This window comes from Alexandromys fortis, unplaced genomic scaffold, assembly GCF_014885135.2.
Source record: "Alexandromys fortis isolate MF-2015 unplaced genomic scaffold, M_Fortis_MF-2015_v1.1 scaffold_87, whole genome shotgun sequence".
Classification (NCBI taxonomy): Eukaryota; Metazoa; Chordata; class Mammalia; order Rodentia; family Cricetidae; genus Alexandromys; species Alexandromys fortis.
Window position 1 is genome coordinate 7,580,336 of NW_026067971.1, and position 17,229 is coordinate 7,597,564.

A 17,229-nucleotide genomic window follows, 5' to 3' on the forward strand; every position below is an offset into this window, starting at 1 on the left:
TATGTCCACAGAAAGGAAACCAGCCTAGCGAGATGTATTATTTCTGAGGACGTAAAAAGATCTGCACTCGATGGGCTGGACGCGACCCGTGCTTTAAAGAGCAGCGGCGTCTGCCGGCGCTCGCTCACTATTGTGTCTGCACCCGCAGCGGCAGCACTCAGTCCCACCGCGACATTAAAGAGTCCCTCTTTGTTCAGCGCCGGTCCGGGACGGAGGGCGCGGTGTCCTTCCGCGCTCGCCGCGCAGTCCCCGCCCCTCTGCGGCCCTGGAGAGCTGCCATTCGGCCTGGGAGTAGCTCCGCGCTCCCAGAATGCACCGCGAGTCCGCGGGAAACCAAAATGGCGAAGGGCCGCAGCGAAGTGGTCCGTGTTTGAGGCCGGTGTGAGAACGCACACTCTCCTCCCCGACCCTCGTCCCTAAGGAATTTGGTGTGCGTGTGTGTGTGCGCGTGTGTGCGTGTGCGCAGGGTTCCCGCTGGGGCGGGTGCCCGGTGAGTGCCCGGACTCGCGGGGAAGCGCCCACGGGGACGTGATTGCTTCTGTTTTCCTGTATGAAGCGGTTGGCACCACTTAAGTGACCGAATGAGGTGAGAGAACCTTGGCCCGGGAACCGATTCTCTTGGAGGAGGTAGGGATGGGGGAAGAGACGAAAGAAAGAAAGCAAAAGAAAGGGGGGAAGATGGAGGATCCGGCTTCGGGTAAGGGACTCCTGTGTGGGGGTGTTTTTGCGCTGGTGCCTGTGTTGAAAGAATGGATAGGAAGGAGCAGTCAGTGGAATGTTGGTAAAAATAGGGACTGGGAGAACGGGCAGGGCGTTCGGGGAGTCGGTTGGTGGAACTGGAGACGTTGAGACAGGGAAGCTGTGTTTGGTGGGCAGGAAGGAACCTGGGGGCGGGAGACGGTTGGAGGGGCAGGATGAACCTGGGGGGTGAGGGGGTGGGGAACAGAGGGGAGGAACCGTCAGAATGTGGGGAGTCTAGTCGAGGGGCGCCAAGGGACGGATCAGTTTGGAACCAGAGGGTATTTGTGGAATTGGGGTGTAGGAATCTAGCGGACGGGCCTGATGCAGTGTAAGGATGAGGGAGATTGCCTGGAAAGCAAATCTTGGAAGCTTCAAGGGGAGAAGTGGGATTGATATGGGGAAGAGATACTTTTTTTTTTATTAGGAGGCATTTCTTCTGTTCAATTAAAGTTTCCCTGCTCAGAGGTTTTTTATTCATCGTCACAGCCTAGGTAATTACGGCTTTAAGGGATTTAACTAAACCAGGCTTTCTTCACATATTTCCGTAGTGCCAGAACTCTTAACTGTGGTTTACAGTCCGATGTCCTTGGTTGTTAGAATTTTTCTTTGGAAGAAATTACAAGGAGCAGACGGATTTATTGAGTCATTCGGGAGTTTGTGAACAATAGAAAAAGGTGTATGGGATGCTATTGTATTCTTTCAGTAAAACATTTAACTTTGGTTGGAGATGCTACTGTGTACTAGAAGCTAGAATTCGAAAACCCAGACAAGTCTGTGAAAAACCTAGAAAAGCACTCATGAGATCAAAGGAGAGCTAGAACTATGTAAATAGTGGTTGGTTTGACTCCATTTGCTCTAGTAGTAACTCTCTCCTTCAGATAGGTTGCATTTAATATTATCTTGTCTGCAGACTGCTTTCAATTTCCATTTTTTCATTTCTCTTTTGGAAATTTCTTTTTGGGGAATTAAACTTAAAAGTAATTGTGGGCCAAATAAGGTAAAGTTAAATTCTTTTTCTTAATACTTTTATTTTATGTGCATTGGTGTTCTGCCTGTATGTATGCATGTGTGAGAGTGTTTGATCCCCTGGAACTGGAGTTGCAGACAGTTGTGAGCTGCCATGTGGGTGCTGGGAATTGAACTCAGGTCCTCTAGAAAAGCAGCCAGTGCTCTTAACTGCTGAGCCATCTCTCCAGCCCTGTAAACTTAAAATTCTTAAGTGACCTTTTAGGATGCTGGATAATGCTTTAAATGGAGTCCCCCTTTTCTTCTTTTTTTTTAAGTTTCAAAGCAGGGTCTCATTATTATGTAACTCTGGCTGTCCTGAACTCACTATGTAGACTAGGCTGCCTCTGCCCAGAGTGCTGAGATCAAAGGTGTGAGCGACCCTCAGTGATATTATTCTTGATTCTGAGTTAACGTCAGCAACTGTCATTGGGTGTGTGACTTGAAGTACTATACTTCTATGTATAGTATGGAGAATTATTTCCCTGGGTTGAATGTAGTTTTAAGTGTTAGAGTGATGTTGTTGAACAATAGACATGTTCGGTGCCCATGTAGAGTATGAAATTTGACTTTGAGCAATGAGGAGTGATAGGACACACATACACACATACGCACACACACACGAACATACTCATACACACACATACCCATACTACACCTCCAAGCTATACAATTGCTAAAACTGATGAACCATGATGAAAGTACAAATAGATTCATAACGGAGTATGATATCAAGATAGTTGAGTACAAAACTATTACATGTCAGAAAAATGAGTAAGGACACAGCTGAGATTAGAGAGGACAAACATGCTGGTCAAATGATATACAAGTTTGATTGCATCCTGAATTTTGGGGAAAAAGTGTAGAGGACATTTAAAAATATTTTTTATATATGCTTGTGTGTGTGTGTATGTGTATGTATGTATGGGAGGGATATATGTGCCAGTGTGCACAGAGGCCAGAGCCATTGTAGGCGGAGACTGCTTCTTCTTTTCCTGGCTGCCCAGACCCGAATAATAAGACAGAAACTGTTTTAATTGCAACACTGTTTGGCCAATAGCTTATGTATGTTTGTAGCTAACTCCTACAGCTTAAATTAACCCATTTTATTAATTTGTGAATTATCATGAGGCTGTGGCCTACTGATAAGGTTCTGGCTGGCAGCTACATGGTGTCTCCTTGACTCCCCCTACTCTCTCTCTATATCTCTTCCAGCTTGGCTATATTCTGCTAAGTCATTGGCCCAAACAGCTTCTTTGTTAATCAGTGGTAATAAAACATTTGCATCATACAGAGGGGAACCCCACATTAAGCCATGACATCCCCTTGAGCTTGAGTTATAGGTGGTCGTGAGCTGCCTAACAGGTGCTGAGAGCCAAACTCAGTTCTTCTCCAAAAGTAGTATGTGCTCTTAATAGCTGAGCCATTTCTCCAGCCCCATAAAGGATAATTTTTCACCCGTTACAGTGATTCTAAAATTTAACCTTCTGTGGTAATGAATGCATCTTTCTCTTTTTTTATTTTTAACGTGCATTGGTGCTTTTGCCATGAACGTTTGGGTTCCTAGAACTGGAATTACAGATAGTTGTGAGCTGCTGTGTGGGTGCTGGATTTGAACCTGGGTTCTCTGGAAAAGTAGTCAGTGCACTTAACTGCAGAACCATCTCTCCAGCATCCCTTCCTCCCCTCCCTTCCCCTTCCCTCCCCTCCCCTCTTCCTCAGTTTCTAGACAGGATTTCTCCATGTAGCCTTGGATGTCCTAGAACTTACTGTGTAGATCAGAACTTACAGATCCACCTGCTTCTTCCTCCCAAGTGTGCTGGTATTAAAGGCATGTGCTTCCACCTCCCTGCCTCTTTTATTTGTATGAGTTTTTGCCTGTATGTATGCGTGAACCACATGTGTGCATTGTCCATGGAGGCCAGAATAGGATGGCAGACCCCTTGGGAACTGGAGTTACAGATGGTTGTAAGTTCCCATGTTGGTGTTGGGAGTGGAACCCAGGTCCTCTGAAGGAACAGCCACTGCTCTTAATTGCTGAGCCATCTCTAACCCATGAATGTATTTCTTCACAGTTAGCGGTGGGGGCAGGAGGATCCAAAGATCAAGGATGTTCTCAACTATATAGGAGTTCAAAGCTATCCTGGAACACATGAGACCCTGTTACAAAAAAAAAAAAAAAAAAAAAAAAGAAAAGTAAATTTGATTTACCAAGGTGTAAATAATATGATTAAAATTAGGCCTTATACTTAGACATATAGTGCTGGTTGATCTTCGTTGTCCATTTGATACGATTCAGAACCACCATGGAAATAAACCTCTAGATGTTTTCAGAAAGGTTTAACTGAGGAGGGGAGACCCACCCTGACTATGTGAGGCAGCACACCCATGGGCTGGGGTCCTGGGTTGAATCAAATGGAGGAAGCAAGCTGAGCATGAACCCTGATCTTCCTGCCTCCAGCTCCTGCTGCCTCATCTTCTATGATGGTCTGTGCCCTGAAACTGTGAGCCAAAACACACACTTTCTTATGTTGTTTTTTTTTTCCTGTATTTTACACAGCAATGAGAATAGTACTGAATGCATATATTCCTAATAAAATTTAAAGCCATGAAGGATAAAGGAAGAAAGGACTGGCACTCAGTAGAGTCCATTTTCTTTTTCGTCATAGTACTGAGTATAGTTGATGAATAGCACCGAACTTCTTGAGAAAATTATTTACAACATAAAATTCTGTGTGTAGGAATTTATTGAGTTGTCATTCATTGCCCAGCCAGATCTAGCAATCCTGTGTTGAAGCTGTCCTGCCTTTCCTAGCTAGGACCCTACCAACCAGTGAGTTGTGATGTGGACTGAGGTGTTCTTAGGTCCAGAAGACCCTAGAGAAGGTTTATTATGTGCCACTTCTGTAGCCAAAGCATATGTGATCTGGAAAGCTCTGTCATGACGTGAGTGTTTAAGGTGACAGTTATGAATAAGGCCTGGCCTTCCCAGATTGGTTGCAGGAACACTGAGCTCTGGAAGTAAGGGTCAGTCATGGAAAGGGAAACTTGGAAATTACCTTTGGTGATTTAAAATGATGTGGGAATAGGATACATTAGGAATTCTGGGCAAAAAGTTTGTTTTGTCCTATTCTGGTTTGTTTTTATTGTATCTTTATTCTTAGATGTGATGCCTGTATGCTAATGAGAGTGAGAAAGGGTATGGATTTCAGTGGGTGGGGAAGGGGGGGAGGATCTGGGATCAGCTTGGGGCGGGGAAACCATATCAGAATATATGAAGAATTAAATATGAGTATTAAGTATCCTTTGTTGGTGTTGTTAAGACAGTCTCATGTACCTCCTGAGTGCCGGAATTGCAGGTTGTGTGCCAGTTAAAGCTACTTAATTTTCAGTGACTAATGTTTATGGAGTAAAATAATTTCCTTTATTTATTTAGATTAATATAAGTACATACTTTCTTCGTCTCAACCCTGCTGTATGCCTCTCTCTCTGCTCTGTTCCAAATTCGTGGCCTCTTTTCATTAATTGTTGGTACATACATACATATATGGATATACCTATACATATATATTCCTAAATACATAGATATTCTTAGTCTGTATAATGTTATTTGTGTATCTTTTAAGGGATGATTGTTGGGTATTGGATAACACACTGGTGTGCTGTTCCCCGGGTAAGGCTATTTTACCACTGCTAGCAATTCCTTAATTGCCTGAAGTTCTTCGAGTAGGGTTGAGGTCTCCTGGTTTTCCCTGTCTGTGTTGAATGTCTCTCTGTTTTTTTTGAGACAGGTTCTCACTTTGTAGTGAACTCACTGTGCAGATCAGGCTGGCCTTGAACCTCTGCCTCCTGAGTGCTGGGATTAAAGATGTGTATCACCTTGTTTAGCTCGTGTTTAGGCAGTCATATTGGTGAGACTTTATGTTCATAGCAAACTGCCTATTCCTCTGACTCTTACAGTCTTTCTGTCCCCTTCTTCCTCAGTGTTCCCAGAGCCTTAGGCACAGGAGTTGTGTTGTAGATGTATCTGTTGGTACTGGACTCCACAACTCTCTATCGATTGTGGTTTTATGTAATTGTTTCATCAGTTGATGAGGGTGAGGACTACACTTAACTCTGGGCATAAGGGAATATATTTAGAGTTAGCGATTATGCTGGTTTAGTAAAGTGGCAGTTGTAGATTCTCCAAGATCCAAGACTTTACTAGCCCTGGGTAGTTGATTAGGTTTCCAGTACCAGGCAAGAGTTCCCTCTCCCCTGTGTGGGTTTTAAATCCAATTGGTTACTACTACCTAGGTCTGCATGCCCCTCTGCACCCTCACAGTTACCGTGCCGGGTTGGTTGTTCTGTTTCATAGACATCATAGTGAGTAGGACTATTGGTAGTTTGCATTGGCACCTTCTGGAGCCATGGAAGTTAGTGCTTGGGGGTTAGTCTAGCTCAGTTGTCTCTAGGTCCAGTGTCTGAAGTTCATGGTATCTTCAGCAATAGAGACTTAGTTTCTACCAAGGGCAATAGCAATAGACTGTAATGTTTTAGGATTCTCTTGGACAACCCTGACCAACAGCTGCAGTGGGCTTTTTATGCGTGGTACTGGGAATTTTATTAGATGTTTTTGGCTCTTGGAAGGAGCATTGTCAGCCCAGATGAAAAAATTTCATATAAACTATATATACATATACATGACTTAAGTGTATATTTATGGAATTTAAAACTATTTATTGTGTATGTATGGTTGCTATGCTACACATGTGGAAATCAGAGGACAACTAACTTCAGGGAGTTAGTTTTACATGCGTCTGGGGATAAGAACTTAGGTCATCAGGCTTGGTGACAAGCGTCTTTACCTGTTGAGCTTTCCCACTGATTCTTAAAACTTCATTTGTTTAGATGTACTTACTTTTATTTGATGTGTCTGAATGTTGTGCCTGCATGTATGTTGTTCACTGTGTATTTCCTTGGTGTCTACGGATGTCAGAACATCAGGAGTTACAGACAATTGTTAGATACCATGTTGGTTGCTAGGAAACAACACTGCAGGAGCAGTAAGTACTCTGACCTGCTAAGCCATCTCTAGTTTCTCTATAGAATTGTTTGTTTTTGTTTTTCCAGACAGGGTTTCTCTGTAGATTTGGAGCCTTTCCTGTCTCTGTAGACCAGGCTGGCAACCAACTCAGAAATCTGCCTGTCTTTGCCTCCTGAGTGCTGGGATCAAAGGCGCGAGGCACCACCACTCGGCTCTCCTGGCAGTTTTTTACTATTTAAAAATTATTATTTTTTTGAGTCAGTTTCTCTTGTGTAGCTCTGGCTGTTCTGGAACTAGCTTTGTAGATAAGGATGACCTCTAACTCAGAGTTTCACCTGAATGCTGGGATTAAAGGTACGTGCCACTACTGCCTGGCTAATTTAAAATTTTTTATGTATGATAATGTTTGTTAAACTCTAAACCTAAGAAATAGAGTAGAGCTAGCTTTCCTAAAAAAAATTTTTTTTAAATGTGTTTTGTCTGTCTATCTTTGTGTCCATGTGTGCTTGTTACCTGTGAAGGCCTTAAGGGGGGGGGGGTACAGATCCCCTGAGGCTAGGGTTGTAAACAGTTCTGACCTGGTGTGTGGAAGAGCAGCTAGTGCTCCTAACCACTGAGTGTCTCTTCAGTGTTAGAGCTAGTTTTGAATCTGCCTGCCTTATGCTTTCTGATCTTTGTAGAACTTTGGCTTCTTTGATGTTAGGTGTTCATATATTCCTCAGTTAAAAGGAAAGCATCCAGGCTCAGATTTTATTTTACTTTATCTCAGGTAAGAGAATTACTTCTCCATAGGTTTGGTATAGGATTGACCTTAAGTAGATTGCTACTTCCTGGGTCCTGTGATGGCTCCCCTGAGCCTTGTGAATCTGGGCAAAAGATTCCACCAAAAGTGTCTCCCTCATTTGTTACATTATATCCTTCAGGTCACAGGGAGTAGAAGAAACTCTGGGAAAAAATGTAGCCCCAGCAGTTTTGTGCCTTTAGAAGGGACTTAAGCTCTGTGTGGTAGCTCACGCCTGTAATCCCAACATTGAGCAAGCATAGGCCAGCTTGAGTTATAGTGTGAGATCCTGTTTCAAAACATTAAAACTAAAAACCAGATCAAACCAAATACCCCAAAAAGATGAGCCTTCTTGTTCCTGGGGTTGGGGTAAGGATAGCATAGGTGAGTTTGATTTGTTTGCTTTGTTGTTGTTTTGTCCCCTAGTTGTGTTCCCTACTGTTGTAAGATCTTTTTGCTTTATAAGTTGGGGAATCAAGGAGAAGTGCTTTATTGCAAGGTGGCAGTGTGAAGTAGGATTAGATTTTCCTTCCTTTTTTCCCTTAGCTGCCGAGTGGTTCATCATGGATGGATAGAGTAGTGGCAAGGGTACTGGCAAACATGATTGTGGTGGAGGTGTCGTGGCTGATGGCTGTTCCCAGAGAGGAGGAAGGAAATAGAGGGATGAAAGTTCCTACTGGGAGGTGAGTCCTGGGTTGGGGTGGTAGCATTCAGCCCTTAGATTCCAACTACTAAATCTAACCTAAACTAAACAGCCAGTTACTGCTGGTTTACTGACTGTTTATTGTTTACCTGTGCAATGTGCTCAGAACTCGGGAGGATATGGCACGCAGCCTGGACAGCTTTCTACCCTTAGAGCATAGGCTGTACATAGGGGAAAGACCCATTTTTAAAATAGAAGCAAAAATAATTGACAGATTTTTTGTTCTTTTTATTTATTTTGAGAAATTATACTATGCTAGATCCTTAAGTTGTATTTTTCTCTTTCTGTTAATTCTTTGAGAACTTGATACAATGTATTTTGTTATTTCAAGACAGGGTTTCTCTGTGTAACCTTGGCTGTCCTGGAACTCACTTTGTACTGAGTTTGAGGCTGACCTCAAACTCAGAGATCCACCTGCCTCTGCCTCCTGAATGTTAGGATTAAAGGTGTATACCACCACTGCCCAGCTGATAAAATTTACTTTGATCATTCTTCATCCCTAACTCCTGTCAGACTTCCTTATCCCTAACTACCTCCCTCCTTCCCCCACTTTTAAACTATCCCCTTGGTGTGAGGGCCATATGCTAGATCTTAATCTGTGTTTTGATATTGTAGCCTCAGAAAGTACTTTATTTTTAAAAAAATATTTATTTATTTATGTATGTATACAATATTCTGTCTGTGTGTATGTCTGCAGGCCAGAAGAGGGCACCAGACCTCATTACAGATGGTTGTGAGCCACCTGTGATTGCTGGGAATAGAACTCAGAACCTTTGGAAGAGCAGATAATGCTCTTAACCACTGAGCCATCTCTCCAGCCCCTCAGAAAGTACTTTAAATGCAACCCCCCCTCCCCAGGGTTTTATAATGTGTAGCGCTGGCTATCCTGAAACTCACTATGTACCAAGCTGACCTCAAACTCACAGAATTCTGCCTGCCTCTGCCTCCTGGTTGCTGGGATTAAAGGACTACAGGACCACTGCCCAGTTACATTTTGAAATACATGTTGGTATGTGTATACATACCTGTGTACCACAGCATTCATATGGAGGTCTGAGGACAACTCTCTGCAGTTAATTTTTTCTAGTCTTTAGGATCTGGGTATCAAACTTGGCAGCAGGTGCCCTTACTTGCTGAGCCATCTCACTGTCCAGAGATTATTCAGATTAAGCTATCTAGGCTCCTACATTAATTCAGAGGTAACCTAGTTAACTAGGGGACTAAAATGAGAAGATAGGATGGGGAAAATTATTTCTTTTTTTCAATATACATTATTTACATCATTCAGCTAATTACCAGGTTTTTGAGTCAGGTCCTTATTTAATGTAGGGATAGTAAACCATCAGGGGAAGACTTTTTTAACCCTTTGTTACTTTTTGCTCTGAATAGAGTGACATTCTCTATCAAAGTAGGTATCCCAGGAGCTGGAGAGATGGCTCAGTGGTTAAAAGTGTGTACTGTGTTTGTAGAGTTTAGTTGCCAACACGCATGTTGGGAGGCTCTCAACTGCCTGTAATTCCAGTTACAGGGGAATCTGATATCACTGACCTACAAGAGCATCTGCATCTGTGTGCACATATTCCTATACACACACACACAAATAAAAACAATTTAAAAAACAATTCTGCTACATTAATTCATTTATTTTCTTCTTATTTATTTATTTTTGAGGCAGGGTTTCTCTGCATAGCCCTGGCTGCCCTGGATCTGTAGACCAGGCTGGCCTTTGAACTCAGAGATCTGCCTGCCTCTGCCTCCTGAGTGGCTGGAATTAAAGGTGTGCACCACCGCTCTGACTCTACATACAAATTTGTATTGTTAAACATGGTTTGGCAACTTCTTACTGGTTTCTTTTTTTTTTAATTTTATTTATTGTGTGTGTGAATGTTTGTATGTATATATGTGGGCTGTGTATGTATATATCATGTGTGGAGGTCAGAGGAAATTTGTAGGAGTTAGTTCTTTCCTTCTCCCATGTGGATCCTGAGGACAGGAGGCATCCTTTCCTGCTGAGCCATCTTCCTGTCCCCACATTTTAGTATTTATTGAGTATGGATGTGCATGCATGCCATCGTGCATGTGGAGGTGAGAACAACTTGTCAGATTATGGGGTCAGTTCTTTGCCATGTGGGGTTGAGGGCGGGGAGTATTTCTCAGATGAGCCATCTTGTGTAGTTCTCTCCCCAACCCCACTTTGTGAGACAGGGTCTCACTGCTGACCTGGAACTCACTGTGTAGACTGAGCCTTGAACTCAGAATGATCTGCCTGCCTTTGCCTCCTAAGTGCTGGGCTTCTTAATAGCATTTCTGGAGATTTGGCTGTGGACAGGAAGGGGAAAAAATAAGGCCAAAGGGTAAGTGTAACTATTACTAGGTTGAGTTCTTGTTACAAAACACAGCATATCAGCAATTTCAGGAGAAGGGAAGAAACACTAGGAAATGAAAAATTACAAAATTTGATGTTTTTTTTGTTGTTGTTGTTCTTTTTTTTTTTTTTTTTTTCAAGGCAGGGTTTCACTGTGTAGCTTTTGGTTCCTGGAACTTGCTCTGTAGACCAGGCCTCGAACTCACAGAGATCCACCTGCCTCTTCCTCCCGAGTGCTGGGATTAAAGTTTGATGTTTTGATCTAAGAATGGGTGCAGTGTACATTGCCATCACGAAGAAGGCAGAAGGTATATTGAAGTCATAGCAAAGAATATGAATGGGAATGTTGGCCGCTTTGTATAGTTTCCATTCCAGAATTAGGGAGCATTTCACTGACTTTTTTTTTATACTTAATTATGCTATTCGTTTGGGTTAGTTACATAAGGAATGCAAAATTCCTGAATTTAAAATAGTGGCTTATTTATATAGGGTTAGACATATCCCAGGCTGGTCTTGAACTTCTCAAACTTCCTGTGTAATTGAGGATGACCTTGAATTTCTGATTTTCCTAGGCCACTTGCCCAGTACTGGGATTATAGGTGTGTACCCCTACACCTGCACCTGGTTTTCTTTTGTTTATTTTTGTCTTACGGTGTTGGGGATGGAACCAAGGGCCTGGTACATAAACATATTGAGCTCTCTTGTTGGTTTGAAGATGACCTTTCCTTTTTCCAGTGACTGTTCAGAGTTACTATACTTGTAGGTTTTCAGTTTGTTGGATACATACAAAAAAATGTTGGATTAACATTTTTCAGCAATTTAGGGGGACAGTATCAGTTTTTAATTCTTTTTGGACATCTTCTAAAATGCATTTCTTTGATCCTTCCTCATACTCCCAGCTACCTCCATGGTACTTCTTGTCTATGAGTTTGTTTTATGTGTCTCATAAAGCCAGAATTAAACAGTACTTGTCTGTTTTCTCTGGATTGTCTTACTTAGTGTCATGTCTTCAAGATCCCACGCTGTAGCATGGCATGATTCCCAAAACTTATGTTATTTTTAGACTTTGAAAACATGTTTCCTTTGTTCTTAGCTACCAAGATTTTCTCCCACCTTTGGTTTCTTCCTTGTTTTTAACTGAACTTTTATGCTCTCTTTTTTGTCTGTATAGTTTTATTAAATCTTCAATTTTTAATTTTAATTTAAAGGCAAGGTTCTAGATATGTAGCTTAAGTTGGCCTGGAACTCCTAAGTAACCTGAGCTGGCCTGGAACGTCCAGGCTTATCCACCGTGCCCAGTTGTTTTTGAGGTAGTTACCCTAAAATGTTTTGGTGAAATGACTGCTGAATCCTGGCTTCACTTAGGGTAGGAAATGAGCAAATATTATGAATTATTGCTCTTTTTTAAAAATCTATATAGAAAGCATTTGCCATTCGAGTTATTTGTTGTTTTTCCACAAATTAAGGCTTTATACCAAAAGTTTTGGTTAACATATGAAATATATCATTGATGTAAACCATTATAAATCTTATATTTGGTTTTTATTTCCTGACTAGAGACTCTACAGGAGCAGGTAACTCACTGGTCCACAAGCGGTCTCCTTTACGTCGAAACCAAAAGACCCCAGCATCCTTGAACAAGCTGTCTTTACAGGATGGACATAAAGCCAAAAAGCCAGCATGTAAATTTGAAGAGGGTCAGGATGTCCTAGCTAGGTGGTCAGATGGCTTGTTTTATCTTGGAACTATCAAAAAGGCAAGTTATCTTACTAGACCTCTGCTGTATTTGCAATAAACCTTTACATAATTTAAAATTTAATTCACACCTATAGTTTTAAGAGATACCTGAATTCTTTCTCTGTATTGCAGATAAACATATTGAAACAGAGCTGCTTCATCATATTTGAGGACAGTTCTAAATCCTGGGTTCTCTGGAAGGACATCCAAACAGGCAGGTGCTACTGTTCCTCTAGAACATGATATATACTGAAATTTAGCTTTCTTCAACATGGTATTTTCTGGGGCTAAAGAAATTGAATATAGTGTCTTCCTACTACTCAGTAGCGTGTATGAGGAGAAGTTTAAGAATTTATTAATATATAGGATTGTTTTCCTTGTTTATAAACAAAGCTCTCTACAGTTTAATTGAATTGTGTTGAGACAGGTTTCTCTGTGTAGCTTTGGAACCTGTCCTGGAACTCTCTGTGTAGATCAAGCTGGTCTTGAGCTCAGAGGTGAGCCTGCCTCTGCCTCCCGACTTCTGGGGTTAAAGATGCGTGCTGCTGCTGCCGAGCTTAGGAGGGTTTTAATACCCAGTATTAATTTTTGTTCTGTGAAATAATATAGTCCTGCATTGCTGTTTACACTGTAGATTTCTGTTTTGGCTATTTTTTCAACAGTTGCATTAAATGAATAAAAATGTACTCTATAATCTATTCAGCAGATCTCTTTCTATGAGTTTATTAATAAAATATAATTGAAAAAAATTGAAAAAGAAGCTAAGTAGAGTGAGTGGTGAGAGATGGCTCAGAGGTTAAGAACAGTGACTGATCTTCCTGAGGACCTAGGTTTGGTTTCCCAGCATCCACATGGCAGGTCACAACTCCAGGACCCAACACTTACACAGACATACATACAGGAAAACACCAATAAAATAATAAAAATGAAAAGATATTTTAAAAAAGAAACTAGGTGGCAGTGTTTGCTATAGCTTTATTTTTATATTTTTAATTAAAAATTGCATTTAAAAATAGAAAATAAAAAAAAGTGTGTACATTTGTGTGTGAATGTAGGTAGGTGACTGAAGAGGTCTGATGTGTCAGATAAGCTGGAGACGGAGCTACAGGGAGTTGTGAGCCCATAGGTGCTGGGGACTGGTCTCTGGTCAGCTACAAGAGCAATCCCAGCTTTTAACCCACGGAGCCATCTCCAGCCCTGATGTAGCTATTTTATTTTGATTTTTTTGAGACAGGATTTCTCTTTGTAGCTCTGGACTAGGCTGGTTTGGAACTCAGAGATTCACCTGTCTCTGCCTTCCGAGTGGAATTAAGAGTCTTCCATCACTGCCCTGCATTTTTTTCCCCAGACAGGGTCTCTTTACATACCCTCAACTGGCATGGAACTTGCTGTATTGAGTAGGTTGGTTTTGAACTCAAGAAAAAGTAGAGTTGGCTCTGCCCCCTGAGTGTTAGGATTAAAACTGTTTGCCACTATGCTTTTATAAGGAGACTTTTCTAGCTTTAGTTAAGCAAATATATGATAGCTATTTTTAAGATTTATTATTTATTCATGTATGTGTGTAAGGGGTTATGTGTGGAGGTCAGAAGAATGTGTTGGACATTGTCCTCTCTCACTTTCTACCTATTCATTTGAGGCAAAGTCTCTCCCTAAGCCTCACTGACGTTAAAAGCCAGCAAGTCCCAGTGATTCTCCTGTCTCTGCACATATCATCCCCATCTGAGCTGGGTTTACAAGTGTTTGTAGGAATGCTATGGTTGCTGGGATCTGGACTCACACTTGTGGTTGAGGAGCAAGTATTCTTAACCACAGAGCCATCTCCTGCCCAGCATTTTGGCATTACTAAGACGAAAAAGCTAAGACTTTGTAGATGCCTTAATTTGTAGTAAGGAAGACCATGGGCAATTAAGCTAGATCAGGAATCATGTAAATTTTGTAGTAAAAAAGGTATTCTTGGATTTCACAACTATAATTCCCAGTTTTCTTAGGTTTGTTTCTTGAGGTGAATGCATACAGTTTTTTGGATTAATAACTCCTTTTCTGCAGAATTGCTTTCTTCTTCACCATGTAGATATAGTGGGAGTCATCTACTCCTGGCTGGGGCTATGCAGCCTTTTCTTGTGAAACAACACATTTAGCATGAGAAGCTAAGCTCAGATTGACTACTCTCTAATTATAGCCATAAACCCAGGAGTTATTGAACAAGTCCCACTAGGTGTACCAGGAAATTTGGAAGGGACAGAAGACCTAAATAAACAGTCAGTAGTACAAAAGCAGGCAAAATAATAATTGGTACCTTCTGTGTTACCTATGTGATATACATTAAGAGGTAATACAGCAGATTTGTTTTTTTTCCACTAGATGGAATGTTATGCAGTTATTCGAAGTTATAGTTTTGAACACAGGCTGTGTGAAAGTGCTTTGGTAGAAGAAATAGTGTTTGGTGGAGAGACCATGGCTTCTGGCACATCTGGGTTTGAAGCCTAGCAGTAGTGCTTTCTAACTGAGGGTACACGGGCAGTTCCTCCATCTGCTTGACCATCACTTCTCTATGCACTCAGATCTGTAAAGCTAGCGCTTCATAGACAGATGACCCTCCTACATCAAGACTGACACTGAGATAATGTGACGAGTTCAGGGCAAACCCCTGGGCAGCAGAGTAAGTTCCAGGGCAGTTTGAGATTCATAGTAGGATCTTGTCTCAAGAAGAGTGCTGAGATTAAAGGTGTATGCAACAATACCTGGCTTTGAAATGTCTTGTGTAGGCCAGGCTGGACTCAGTGTCCCTTGAGTGCTGGACTTAAAGTTGTGTACCTTCATTGCCCTTTTTCTTTTTTTAAAAAAACAAAAATATTAAGGTGTGTGGTGGTGGTGCATGTCTTTGCAGAGGCAAGCTGATCTCTTGAGTTTCAGACCAGCCTGGTCTACAGAGCAAATTCCAGCATAGTCAGGGCTGCACAGAAAAACCAAACCATGTTTCAAAAAAAAAAAAAAAAAAAAAAAAAAAAAAGAATAAAGAGTAATTTCTTAGGTGACCCATAGAATTAACTGGCACTTCCAATTTTTGTTGTAGAATTCTCTTCGGGTACATTATTAGACATTTTATTTCTAGGTTTCAGCCATGAAATCCTTGCTATACAGCCTCTTTCATAATTAGTGAATACAAAGAACTGTCTTAAGTCCAGAAAGGGAGCACATAACTTCCTTGCCTATTTCCTGTAATCTTATGATGCTAATGTCTAACATGAGTGAAGACGTGAACCCGAGTCGGTGTGTGTTCTGCAGAAAACTTCCCAGTGTTAATAAATCTCCCTCAGTATCTTAGTTTGGGTTCTATTGCTGTGAAGAGACACCATGACCATGGCAACTCTTATAAAAGAAAGCATTTAATTGGGGCTGGCTTATAGTTCTGAAGTTTATTGCCATGGTAGGAAGCCCAATGGTTACACTGAGTCATAAAAGTTCTGTGGAATTCTTCATGACTGTTTAATGTTGCTTTACATATTTCAGGAGCCACTGGGAGTGGGGAAATGGTCTGTACAATATGTCAAGAAGAGTATTCAGAAGCTCCCAATGAAATGGTTATATGTGATAAGTGTGGTCAAGGTAAACATTCATTCTTCTTGGTTTTGTATAAGTGTTACTAAATCCAAGTGAATCCATTGAAGACGAAAGATTGTCAGTACTTGTCTTGCTACTTTGAAACTTTATTGTAAGATCTATTTATCTTTTATAATGGAGGGAATGTCAAATCTAGAACTAAAATATCGTCTTGAAATTCTATTCTGCAGTGCTTGTTAATAAAATAGAATTTGCTCTGTGCTTTTTTGATATCAAGGGTATCATCAGTTGTGTCACACACCTCACATTGATTCGAGTGTGATTGACTCAGATGAGAAATGGCTCTGTCGGCAGTGTGTTTTTGCAACAACAACAAAGGTATCTTTTAAAAGTCTTTCGGGTTAAAGCCCTATGGAATTTGTAAGGCATTGTTTTTGACTGTGTACATTGAAAAGTTGGTTCTGAATGAAATTAGCAGCCAATGCTGGTTAAAAAGAATTATTGTTTACTAATGATCCTTAAATGGTTTATGGTTATTTTTGTACTTTCTGATAGTGGTGTGGGGATTGGGACAATAAATTGAAAGAAGACAACAAAATAATTGTATTATTAATAACAAATCAGACAATGTGATATTATAGAAATATCAGAATGGATATTATTTCTGTAGTGCCAGGAATTTTAAATTACAGAATTATAAATTAGAAAATTTGGTTAAAAAAATTTGACCTTCACTTTTTCAAATGTTTCCCTCTAATATATAGAGGGGTGGTGCGCTTAAGAAAGGACCAAATGCCAAAGCATTGCAAGTCATGAAGCAGACATTGCCCTATAGTGTGGCAGACCTTGAATGGGATGCAGGTCATAAAACCAATGTCCAGCAGTGTTACTGCTATTGTGGAGGCCCTGGAGAGTAAGTAAACAGTTATCTAATGTCCTTTGAAGTCATTTTTACTAACGTATAACCTTCTTTTTCTTTTTAATTTTTTTTTTTTTAATGAAGACCTCTTTGTTGGTTTGAGACCCCGTCTCTCTGTATATACTTCCAAATTGGCCTCACATTCTTAAGGCCTTTTCAAGAGCACCAGGGTTACCGGGGCTCACTACCATGCTTGTTTGTCTTATTATTGCTGAGTGTGGTGTAGCAGTCATAGTGAGTTGCGGATGTATGAAGAATCAGTTCAAATAAAACCTCCAGGGAAATGCCGTTACTGTTTCTCTTCGTTTCTCTTCTTTCCCATCCTCTTCTTCCTCTCCCCTCCCTCATCTTTTTCCTTATGCCAGATGTGTCATTAAAATAAATTATAGAG

General features: G+C 41.1%; 1 protein-coding gene across 3 annotated transcripts in view; it reads left to right on the forward strand.

The window, feature by feature from the left end:
• Positions 1-298: 298 nt before the first annotated feature.
• The window catches only part of Mtf2 (metal response element binding transcription factor 2), a 34,945-nt gene continuing 18,014 nt past the window's right edge, over positions 299-17,229 (forward strand). For 2 of the 3 annotated variants that reach the window (XM_050155728.1, XM_050155729.1), the window contains exons 1-6: positions 299-586; positions 12,179-12,377; positions 12,491-12,572; positions 15,869-15,964; positions 16,197-16,297; positions 16,684-16,832. In XM_050155728.1, the coding sequence (XP_050011685.1) occupies positions 582-586; positions 12,179-12,377; positions 12,491-12,572; positions 15,869-15,964; positions 16,197-16,297; positions 16,684-16,832 (632 nt within the window). In that variant the 5' untranslated portion in view covers positions 299-581. The remainder of the gene's footprint in view (positions 587-12,178; positions 12,378-12,490; positions 12,573-15,868; positions 15,965-16,196; positions 16,298-16,683; positions 16,833-17,229) is intronic. The other variant, XM_050155730.1, reaches the window with a different exon arrangement.